The sequence below is a fragment of the Vulpes lagopus genome, chromosome 23, assembly GCF_018345385.1.
Source record: "Vulpes lagopus strain Blue_001 chromosome 23, ASM1834538v1, whole genome shotgun sequence".
NCBI lineage: Eukaryota > Metazoa > Chordata > Mammalia > Carnivora > Canidae > Vulpes > Vulpes lagopus.
The window spans coordinates 53401049-53413770 of record NC_054846.1 but is presented as its reverse complement, the minus strand read 5'-3'; the positions used below and the strand labels follow the sequence as shown (position 1 = coordinate 53413770).

The 12722-nt window shown below is 36.1% G+C and overlaps 1 protein-coding gene across 3 annotated transcripts in view; it reads left to right on the top strand.

Annotated features, from left to right (window-relative positions):
* FAF1 (Fas associated factor 1) overlaps window positions 1-12722 on the top strand; it is a 470490-nt gene that overhangs the window by 336323 nt on the left and 121445 nt on the right. For all 3 annotated transcript variants that reach the window (XM_041738818.1, XM_041738819.1, XM_041738820.1), the window contains one exon: window positions 11701-11855. In XM_041738818.1, the coding sequence (XP_041594752.1) occupies window positions 11701-11855 (155 nt within the window). The remainder of the gene's footprint in view (window positions 1-11700; window positions 11856-12722) is intronic.

Genomic DNA, 12722 nt, shown 5'->3' with positions numbered 1-12722 from the left:
AAGTGAGAGCCAATGGTTAGTCACTGTAATTAAGGTTGCAAAAGCGTTAGCACTGGCCACACCATGATTCCCTAGGAGTTTCTTAACAGACTCTTTCTCCTTCTAGCTTCCTCACCTCTCATTCTTGCTACCTTTGAATTCTGTACAAAACAAAAAGTACACTTATAGAATGATTAGACATTTGTAGTAACTAAAAATCAACAGCAATAAAAATCTCAGTGCCAGGGTTTATCTCCCATGTGAAGGATTGTTCCTTTCCTAGCATCCCCTTTGATATCAGTAATCCTGTTATACTTCCTTAGATCTTGATTTCAGACTTAGTGATGTTTCCAAATATTACATGTAAGTTAAGGAAAGCAGTGCTTAATTCTGAAATTCTCACTCAGTAACTCTGTGGCCCCAAACAAGTAATAAGCCTATTTCTAATCTCAGGACAAAAAAAAAAAAAAAGAAAGGGCGATAATAATATGGTTTTTTTGAGGATTAAATTAGGATGCTATCCATAAATGCACCCAGCATCATGGCTAATGTGCTGTGAAGCAGTTTTAGACTAATTTGAGACATGTTTGTAAAATAACAAAACTGATTTATTCATGCAATTCATGAACTAATTCTAAGAACAGTTCCAGAAAGGAATTTTGAGAACCACTATGAGCATTTATATAGCACTAAGTTCTTTGCTTTAACAATATTTGCCATCAGTTTTATTTACATTTACTTTTTAATATCAGGTCATTTTAAAATAGTGCTGTTTCTACTTTATCATGTTAAAAAGAAATCTAATATCACTGATCTATATTTTTTAAGAAAAATAAGTTCTACACAAATCTGAAGCCACAGCTATAGTGATTGAGTTCTAGCCCTCCATTATCCAAAAAAAAAAAGAGACAAACTTATTTGTGCTTTAGAGAATATGCCCAATCTGTTCATCTTGTCTTTGTTTTCTTTTCAATTTAAATTCCTTAAAGGCAGACATTGTCTCCAGAGTAATTTTATATGACAGCTATGACAGCATCCTGCACACGTGGGAGATAAGAACAATGATGCTAATATACTTTGTTAAGTATGTCCATTCTACAAATAAAATATTTGTTGTAAAAAAAAGAAAATAATGTAGGTCCATTTAAAGTAAAAAACAAGTTACCACATAATCTGAAGCCTGAAAATAATCACTATTAAATGTTATTTTACTTTTAAATGTGATTTTTTAAAAATCTCCAAATATGTATATCAGTAAAAAAGACATGTTTTATATAAATGAAACCATATCAAATATGCTGTTCTATAATGAGATGTTCCCACTAAACAGTATATTGTTAGCACCATATTTTGAATTTGCCTCTAATTCTCCTGAGTTATATCACAACCTCCTGATTAAAATTCTAAAAATTTTTAGTGTCCATAGTTAAATGATTTTTAATTAGTTAAAAATTTAATAAATTACTTTTAAGATATGCTGCTTTATAAAACATTCTTCTCAATGTACTACTACTTGGGATCCCTGGGTGGCGCAGCGGTTTAGCGCGCCTGCCTTTGGCCAAGGGTGCCATCCTGGAGACCCGGGATCAAATCCCATGTCGGGCTCCCGGTGCATGGAGCCTGCTTCTCCTTCTGCCTGTGTCTCTGCCTCTCTCTCTCACTGTGTGCCTATCATAAATAAATTAAAAAAAAAAAATCAATGTACTACTACTTACCATCTTTTTGAAAACAATTTAAGCATATTTGAAAAGCAGTATAGGTGAAATTTATTAAAATATCAAAAGCAAGGCTGATTTCCATTTATGGGCTTTATCCATATTTGTATCATTTCTCCCAAAGGACCTTTTCTGGCCCTAGGATGTATTTGTTATTCATATTACTTGTTTTAAAAGGATTAAAAGCTAAGGTAGATCTCTATAGTATTTCAGTTTTAAATTCAAGAAATCTGTTTCATATCTAATCTTAAATGTTAAAAATAAAGAGGTATGGTACAAAGCGTACTAATCAAAATTCTTATATTTGAGTTCCGGCTTTTCATTTACTAGCTATGTCCTATTAACCAGATTACTCGGGATCCCTGGGTGGCTCAGTGGTTTAGCGCCTGTCTTTGGCCCAGGGATTGATCCTGGGGACCCAGGATTGAGTCCCACGTCGGGCTCCCTGCATGGAGCCTGCTTCTCCCTCTGCCTGTGTCTCTGCCCCTCTCTCTCTCTCTCTCTCTCTCTCTCTCTCTCTGTGTGTGTGTGTGTGTGTGTGTCTCTCATGAATAAATAAATAAAATCTTAAAAAAAAAATTACTCTTCTCCTTTGATCATCAATTTCTGCATTTGAAAATTTGTGTTGTAATACCCCACAAGATTGTTTAACAAGAAATTAACATATGTAAAACATCTTTGAAATGTATGTGAGACATCTTAAGATTGCTTATAAGTAGGTGGACATTGAATAAATCAAGCAAATTTGGATTGGAAACTAGGCCTGAGACTGAGCTATGTAAGCCTCCATTTTACTTTCTCTGAAATGGAGCTAAAAATATCTTGGCAATTAACCCACCTTGGAAAATGAGCCCTTATATTAACAATAACTAAGTTATTCAGATACACATGTTAGAGAAGAATAGGCCTGTTGAATTGGTATGTATGGTACTTGTAATGGAGCAGTAAAGGATAGGGCTGAAAAGTAAAGAAGTAGACAGGGTCTGCCTTCGTTATATAAATCCCTGAAGTCCAGCTAAAGATTTTTGTTGTTCCTAGGCAGTGGTTAGCTTTGGAAAGTTTTTGAAGAAATTGACACTGTCAGACCTATACCATAGATATAAGCAATGTGGTAGTAGTTTGTAGGATAGATTAGAGGGGAGAAATTCGTGGCAGTAAGACTGAACAACTGTATACATTTATGTATGTATGTTATAATTGTGGAATGTCCGGCACTGGCTAGAAAATGATAGTATAGTAATAGCACAATGTAATTCACAAACTTATTGCCTCCTAAATTCACAGCCTGTTAGCTTTTGTGTACCTTTTTATACCTATGTATTTTCTAGTATCCTGATTCTCCCACACCCTCCTTGAAGTGCCTAACAAAACTGAAGAGAATAATTCTGCTTCTGCTTCTGATGTAGACCTGTGCCAATGTGTTCTGGACTTTCTTTTATGGAGCATTTCAATAGAAACTATTGATTTTATATTTCTATATAAAAACTGTCATTTACAGTCTTTTAAGGAATTATATTTACAAAAGTATTTCTTTTTTTTTTTTTTTTAATTTTTATTTATTTATGATAGTCATCACAGAGAGTCATCACAGAGAGAGAGAGAGGCAGAGGCATAGGCAGAGGGAGAAGCAGGCTCCATGCACCGGGAGCCTGACATGGGATTCGATCCCGGGTCTCCAGGATCGCGCCCTGGGCCAAAGGCAGGCGCTAAACCGCTGCGCCACCCAGGGATCCCTACAAAAGTATTTCTGATGTTAAGTAGTGCATGGTATCTGTATTAAAGATATTGGAAACTTAAATTTCTCTAGCATATACAATTATGAAGAACTCCAGAAATCTGTAACACAGCAACCCATTATAGATAAGCAGTACAAGCAGGTACTTCACAGAAAATATGAAAAGATGCTTTGTATCTTCCATAATACAAGAAATACAGATTAAAATTACACTAATACTTTATTTTCACATATCATAATAGCAAAAATGTTTTGCATGTATACCTAAGCATATGAGAAATAAGATAATTACAATGATACTTCTTATAGCATGGTTTATAGTATCAAATTGGAAATACTTTAAATATCATTCACACAGTGGAATACTATTTGACAATTTAAAAGAATGAAGCCACTTTACATATGTTAATGTGGAAAGATGTTCAAGATACTCTGTGAAGTGAAAAAAGTGAGATGTGTAACTGTGTATGATATATCTCCTTTTGTGTTATAAAAATGTGTGTACATAGATTATAAAAAATGCAAAATACATAGACCAACCACCTGCTATGACTTCAACCATCCTGGGTTTCAGATATATCTAACATGGCACACAGAGCATTTCAGATAGATGTATACTTCACTTTTACAAATCCCAGTAGGCTATCCTCTATGGGTTAAATGGAGTGGACCACATACTCTCCCTTCTCTGTGTCTTCTTTTGCCTTCATGCCTACTTGGCCTTTCAAAAACAGGGTCCCCTCCTCTCTTCTCACCAACCAGATGTACAAGATGGAACTTTCTGAATGGCCGGTGAGGTCATTTGCATTAGGCCAGTGTTACTTACGGTCCTTTAAAGTGTAATTCAGGGCGCATTGGAAGCTGTGAGAGTCTTACGGGCCACAAACAAGTCCATAACTGTATGTCTTTTCTTTAGATCTTCTGGGTTAATAGTACAGTTCCATGCACTAGCATTTTTATGTATGTCTAAGGATTTCTCTCTTTTTTTTTTTAAGATTTTATTTATTTATTCATGAGAGACACATAGAGAGGCAGAGACATAGGCAGAGGGAGAAGCAAGCTCCCTGCGGGAAGCCCGATGCAGGACTCAGTCCCAGGACCCCAGGATCACCCCCTGAGCCAAAGGCAGACACTCAACCACATAGCCACCCAGGCATCCCTTGACTAAGGATTTCTAATAGTCTATTGTAAGGGTTAAGATTGGGTTTGGTTCTTGTAACACAAAAATAAAAATTAATAGTAGCTTAAATGAAATAGAAGTTAATTTCTCTATTCTCTTCAAGAAGTTCAGAGGTAGTCTGTCCAGGCCTGGTATGGTAGTATTACAGAGTCAGAAATTCAGGTTCCTTTTATCATTTGCTCTCCTGTGTGATACAGTTCAGGTTATGTCATGATTCTGGATGACTACAGGAGATTGAACCAGCACTTCTGCTTACATTAACCAGAACTTGGTTACAGAGCCACATTTGTTTAAATGGAGGCTGAGAAATGTGTTCTTTATTTCAATCAGCCACTAATCCACCTTAAAAAAAAATATGTAAGAGATTTCCTCATTAAGGAAGATGTGGGAAATATTTAGTGACGATTAACAGTTTCCACCATTCCTATTAAATGAGTAGTTAAAAGCTACTACAATTCTATATGCTTAATTTGTGGGTGAACATGTTCAAAATCATTAGAATTCTTGTGATTATTATCAATATATTTTAAATTAAAAATTACTGTTAATTTATCTCCAGTTCTTGGGATCCCTGGGTGGCGCAGCGGTTTGGCGCCTGCCTTTGGCCCAGGGCGCAATCCTGGAGACCCGGGATCGAATCCCACATCGGGCTCCCGGTGCATGGAGCCTGCTTCTCCCTCTGCCTGTGTCTCTGCCTCTCTCTCTCTCTCTGTAACTATCATAAATTAAAAAAAAAAAAAAATTAAAAAAAAATTTATCTCCAGTTCTTTATTGCTGTGGTTCCCCCACCCCCTGAAGTATGGAAATGATGAGATAAATAGGCTATGTATGGGTCCTTTCTCTCTTCCTCAGCAGTCTGAAATTAGGACAAGGAAGTGTTTGTGTACCGTTGCCTTTCAAAGTGTGTACCATGTTCTTCTACCTGTTTAACAGGCCAGTGGTTAACCAGGGTAGTGTTATTCCTCTCAGAAGAGATCAAAAAAATCCTGCCTGCACTCTTATGAGGCTGCTTTTCTAGTCCTTGGTACTGCTTCTAGGTGTTCACTTGGAAAACCAATGGGATGAGATCTTTGATCTGGCCTGAAACTGCCTACTTTCTTGCCTCTGCCATAATCCCTCTCCCAGCCTCCCCAAAAGCTTGCCTGCCTCTCTCCAGTTAGCTGTAGTAGCCCATCACTTGAACTTCTAATTTCCTTATTTGTAAAAACTTTAGTCACATGTTATTTTCCTCAAAAATATTTTATGACCTGAGTATTACAGTCTGAACAATGAAAACTGATAAAGCTCTGTACCCAATGAACATTTGTCAGCTTATTTTATGAAGAGAGTTTGGTTTTACTTTAGGCTTTTTATGTTTGTTTAACCTGTGACTTTCATATGAGAATTATTTTTACATAAGGCTCAACTACATTTGCATCCTTAAGATTTCAGAGTGCTATCCCAACATTTCCTTCAGGAAGTGAGAGGAAAAAGACATCATCCTGGCATCACCTCACCTTCAATATCTGGCTGTCTCCTTTTAGAACTTCTCCAATTGGTTGCTGCCTATCGGTCCCTGAATTCAGCTTTGGAGCCAAAACTCCAGAGTGTCAACAGTTCTTTCCACAAATCAATCTACACTGATTCTTCACTCTTTAAAACTTACTAGCTTGAAGTTTTTTGAACACATCAGGCTACTGACATTACTGGGCATTACCAAACTTTTCTCTTTGCTTCTTCTCTTTTTCATTCTTCTTTTTTTCACTGTCATCTAATTTTAAAATTTATCTCAAGTCAAAGATAAGTTAGTTACTATATCCTGCTTTTAAAATTTAGCTCAAATATTCCCTTCATAAAGAAGCAGCCAATCAGTGTGTGTGCTTAGACCCTAGACCACCTCTATACTAGCACTCAAGTTACCACTCCTACCTAGAAAGAACGTTGAACTTTTGACCTCCAGAGCTACATGGCCTCCAAAGGACAAAAAAATGAAGTAGTTTTTCCAAGGTCACATAGCTGGGAGATGGCAAAGCAGGAATTTGAACCAGGTGGCATGGCTTCATGCTGCCCTGCCTCTATTCTCACCTTGTATTTACGTTGAGTCACGGTTGGATGCTGGGCTAGGTCTGTGAACGTTCATCTATAGGAATAGGATTATAGAAGTGAGCAGTGTACTGGAATGATCCTAATTGGAGCCTGGTTTTAAGACAATAAATAAGACACTGTAAGGGACATTTTGAGGTGGTTGGGGATATTTGAATTTGGACTTTATATCAGATGATATTGTAATAATATTAAATGTCTGAGGCATGATAAAAATATTATGGTTATGTAAGGAAATGTTCTTGTGTCTTAGGAGACAGTCCCTGCAGTATTTAAGGTGGAGGTGTCAAGAGGTATGCAACTTTAAATGTTTCAGGGTAGGAAGCATACGATGAATGATAGAACAAATATGGCAAAATGTTAGTAAATGATAAATCTAGATAGAGGATAACTGAGTGTTTATTGTTGTATCAATGTATCGGGTCTTTGTATTCATAAACCATTCCCAAACTTAAAACAAAATAGTGATGTGATTCTGGTGATTATGGTGATGATAATCATGATAAAAAAAAAGAAGAAAACAGAAATAAAGTCAGGTCCCAATTTACATAAAGGAAATTACTTTGTTTTTAATGTATTTTAAAAACTGAAAAATTTTAAACTGAAAAATTTTAAAACCACCAAAAACCAAAATTTTACTGAAAAATTTATGAACCACCATTTATAGAAATTATCCTATCAACCATAAAATTATTGAAAACACAGATTATGGATGTTCTGGTACTCAAAAAGAAACAAGAAAACTTCCTTTTCAGTCCATCAGCAAATATTTTCTGAGTGTCTGCTCTGCTTGGCTTATTTTGAGACTTAGCTCATTTCTTCATCTCTAATGTTCTATGATTCTGCAATGCTAAGTGTCTAAATACAATAGCTACTGTAACTCAAGGCCAAGTCACATTGGCTGGTGTCAGCATGGCATTTCCTAAGCATCAACTTAGTACCTTAGCTCTTGGATTTGAATGTGAAGATTAGTGAGGCCCGGAAGGCAGGGACAAGTTTAGCATCCCAAACACTATTGCTAGTAGAAATGAAAGAACTTCATAATCTTTAATATATTTTCATGGCTATCATTTCTCTTGAAATTGCTTTCAAAACCTTTATTTTGCATGGATAGTTCTGGAATCTTCACTCTAACCACTACAGTTCATTCAGCACTTACTATGGGCCAGGTGTTTTAAAGTAGGCACATTACCTGCTTGTCTACAGTTCTTGAAACAAACACCCATCTTGCCCCATGGTCACACAGCTGGTAATGCAAAACTGGATTTAGCACAGAGCTTTTTTATCTCTCCAATATGTTACCAAAACCTAGATCACAAAGAGGGAGGCTGAGGAGAGACTTAAAACCTCTCTGCCAAATATAAAGACAAAAAAAAAAAAAAATTTAATGTCCTAATCTTGTCACTTGTCATGTGGTACTGCAATTAAATTTTTGCTTCCCCATATACCGACACCACCACCCCAACTCTTTGAGGACAAGGAAACTTTGTTTTATTGATCTTTATGTTCTCAGTGCCTAACACATTGGCGCTCTGTAAATGTTATTGAACTAAATTATTAATGGGCCAAAGGGAAAAATGGTTATAGTAATGGAAAACAAAACATTTTCTCCTGCTTTTCCCCTGTACTAGATGCTTTTGCTTCACAAAAACTATTTTCTGATATGCTGAACTCAATTCTCACTATTTGGGCCTGTGTTTAATTGAGCTCAATAAAATAATCAGAATGTGAGTCTGAGGCTCATTTAGCTGTTCCTATAATCTAATCGAAGAATTTATGTAGCCCAAATTTAGTAGTATTTTCATATTATTAAGAGTTTTATATTTTACTTATTACTACCGTAAAAAAGCAGAAGAAAATTTTTTTATTGAAAGCTTAATAGGTTAGAGAGAAAAGATCATTTTAAGATTATTCCATTTCCCTTTTCAAAGCTACTATGGGAGTCCCCCCAGCCTGAAGATTCTCTTCTGATTACTCTCTTTATCATCCCCTTTCTCACAGTTCAGAGCTTAAAGTGAGAATTTTTTTTAAGTGTGTTTTCCTGGCATCTCATGTTTAAACAGTGTCAGGGGTTTGTGTCCCTGGAACGAAAACTGTTTCTCCAGAGCCTTTTTTCTCTCAGCTTCCAGTGAAAAGAGGGGCGAGGCGAGCCAGTCGCTTACCACAAAGCAATGCCACCACAAAGGAAAGATTAAGGGTTTAGAGAGAGGTCAATGTGGGTTTTTCTCTAACTAAACACTTTCCTAAAGTTTCCTTGTGGAAAAATAATGAAGTCATCTCAGAGTTTTTAAAGAATTTTTATTTCTTTTTCACCGTCTGCATTCGCTTGTCTTCTCAGCATGGATGTTTAATCTTCCTAGGCTTTGTGAATTGGCCCAAATGAATAAGTAGTGAGCTGTCTCTCTAGGAGCTAGAGGCTTATTCTAAGGGCCTAATCACTGAGTAAACACATCTTTGCCCTCCCTCTCACAACTGCGATATAATAGTCGAGATTCTAGCACAGTAACCTGGATATTGCAGGGACCAATGCTTTGAAATGCAGAATGGTTGATCCTCCAAAACAGACAGTGCCTGATCTTCGCCTGCCTCTTTCTTCTTTTTTAAATTAAATATTGCCAAAGAGATGCTGTTTTATTGCTTGATATTGTGCATTAGTGCCCTGGATTTCCAAGTTTAGTTTCAGTCAACACTGTCGGCTGCACTTAGAGGGAACTCTGCATGTTGGGTTTCTTAGTAGCCTCTTCGGCACATGTGTGTTTGGTTTGGAAGAGCATTTAAATTAAATCAGTGAGATAGCAATGTAAATCGCTAATCTCTTTCCCAAAGTCTAAATGTTCCATTGCAGCATTCTTGAGAGAAATGGGCATTTTAAAGATTTAGCCATTGCCATTGTCTGGTTAGAAATATGCTGATTTAAAAGTGGACAGCTCTCTTGTTCCCAGTGTCTCATTAAATGTAGTTGCTGAGATACGATCAAGCAGAATTAGAGGTTGACATCCCTCTGTCTATTCAGCTCGAGAGCTCCTAAGAAGAGGAGCTCTGAATTTGTTAGTGCTGCCAGGTTCACGTTCCTTTCCCCAAAGCAGCAGATTTCTAGGTTCTTTTACTGAAAGTGGTTTGGCATGCTGCTGCCATTTGGTGTCTTTTTTGCTAGGGGGTGGATAATCAGCATTCATGTTTCTTTCATCAAACATGCTGAGACCTATGCTGGCTTTTAGGGATGCAAAGAAGACTGAAAGAGACTCAGTCTCACCCTTGAGAGACTTTGTCTAGAGGGGAAACTGGTAAACAATGATGATACTAATTGGGAGGAGATAGAGGCACAGAAAAGGAAGCTCTTAACTCTGCCTAAGGGAGTCAGGGAAGGTTTCATAGAGGCATTTGCTTTGAGACTTAAAGGATGAGTAGGAATTTACCAGATAAGTATCTCTTCAACTATGTATCTGATTACAAACTTCCTAGAAGCCAGCTTCTGGCTTACCTACAGACATCTACATTGGATGAAGAGATATTGAGTCTTTCTTGCTCACATTTTATCTATATTGCTTCCTACTGGGCCTGACACCGCATTTCAACAAATGCTTGTCAAATGAAGGATTAAATGAATTGAAACATGGAAACAGCTACTGTTGGAGTAATTAAGCTACTTCTACTTCTACTTCAGGAATTCTGTCCTTATTCCCATTGCTTGTTGTCTCTGAGGCCCTAGAAGCACTCCTATATGAACAGTGGCCAGTCTGGCATCTTCACATTCTATGAGCACTCCAAGCCTTGATGGTTGATTTTCTACTACTGCTGTAGTATCAAGGAAGGAATACTAAGCTTGGAGTCAGTCAATCCAGGTTCCCATCCCAAGTGTACTGCTTACTTACTAGTTGTGGTAGAATTTAGGACAAGTCAGTCTGCTTTCTAAACCTCAGTTTCCTCGTATGCTTATAAAGTTAGAGCATAAACTACTTCATGGGTTTATTCTGGGAATTAAAGTAGATAATGGGTATGTAACTAACAATGCCTCCTATTCATAAAATTTTATCTTTCCATTTCCTGGCAACTGACTGTTCTTAAACTCCGCTCTTCTACAAGGTAGCACCAAGAAGTTAGTCAATAACAATGTAAACTCTTTCATCATAGTGGTCATTATTGTTGTTAAAGCTGACATGTTGCAAATTGTGTCGCTCAATTTCAATTTTTAGTTTCAATTATTTTATTGACCATACAAGTATGACAGAGGACACTATTTTAAGAGAGTAAATGAAAAAAAAAAAAAAAAAGAGAGTAAATGCCATTTCTTGAAAGAAAGTTTATCAAGCAAAGGGGAAGGAATAATTCTCAGTATGAGAAACCACAGGGACATTTTCTGAAATATAGACTAGAAAGAATTCATGTGAAGTGAACTATTTTCTACCATCCTTCCATTGGCAGTTAGCTGTTACATGATCTTACACAAGGACTTTAATATGAGAACACATTAAGGACTTTGAAATTACCTGTGGAAGTAAAACACAACTTCATTTCAGACCTTTTCCTTTCAAGTAGAAGAGACTTCCCAGTGTTCAGATTAAAAACAAAAAATACATTAAGAGAGATTTTGGCAACCAATCTTAATCAGTATTTTTTTCTATGTACAAAGTTGAATAGCTCAAAATTAATTTTCCCTTTCTAAAGTATGCTTTAATATGAAGAATTGTAAATCCATTTTACTTAAAGAAAATGGATTTCTATGGCATATTCTGCTTGAGATAGGCTTGCACATGTTAACAGGAATCTTGACAGTGGCCTCTAAAACAATGTAATTATCCTAGACTCTTTAGTATAAGGAAGTATAAGGAAGCCAAATTTATTCATCTTAGTAAATGTTTTAGGAACTCCCCAAGTGTCAGGAACTCTTTTAGGGAGTAGCATGTGATTTTGTCTTTGCTATTTATATTGACCAATTATGCCTTTCCAAAATTCAAGAAATCTTATGTTATTGGATATTTTAATTCATCAGTCTTTTCTCCTCTTTTCAGAGAAAGCTTCTTGCTATCTACCTCCACCATGATGAAAGTGTATTAACCAACGTGTTCTGCTCACAAATGCTTTGTGCTGAATCTATTGTCTCTTATCTGAGTCAAAATTTTATAACCTGGGCTTGGGATCTGACAAAGGACGCCAACAGAGCAAGGTAATACTGTTGTTCACAAGTTGTAAGTTGGGTTTCTATTTTTTTAAAAAAGTTATCATTGTATTTGGTTTCTTATCATCATTAACATTTTCATCCTCAGCATTAAATTCTCTACCATTACATGTAATTATATAAAAGCTATTTGTTGAAGCTAATATATGCAGTTACTTACAATGTGAAAATATACCTCAATTTATAAAAGATTTCTAAATCTAAGAATAACCCAAAAGCAAAACCAAAGTACATTGTTTTCATCTTTTTGCAGTAAAACTGGTATGGTACATTTCTGTGTACTGAATATTCTAATGTTCTCCTATGTTGTTGAGTTATTAGAGGAAATCTGTATTTTTAATAATCTTCAGAAAAAGCAAGGCAAGTCTAACATACAGTCTTAGTAGTGAGTTTATTTTTTAATAATTCCAGTGAAGAAGGCAGGACACTCTGGACTAGTCCATGGAGTTGGTAATAGCTTAACTCTAGCATATACTAATTGATGTAATCGCTTTATTGCACCCATTCTTTTGCACACATCCATATTCTTGGTAGGAAAAACAATCCTTTTCCTTGCTGTCAGGATAAATTTACTTAATTTGTTAATCATAATATCTATAACTGATGAATAATTCTTCATATTTTGCCTATTTGAATTTCCCATCTGAAATACATTTCATCATGTTTAATTACACATGTCGCCATAACATCCAATCATGTTACTTTGGGTGTGTTAACACAATAATAATCACAGGCTGCTGGTTTATGAACAGGGAGATTAAATTAATTCATTTCAAGGCAAGCCTATTGTAGTTAGCTAATTTATTTAAATGAACATAGAACAATTAGAAATAATCTGATTTGTTTTTTTATTAT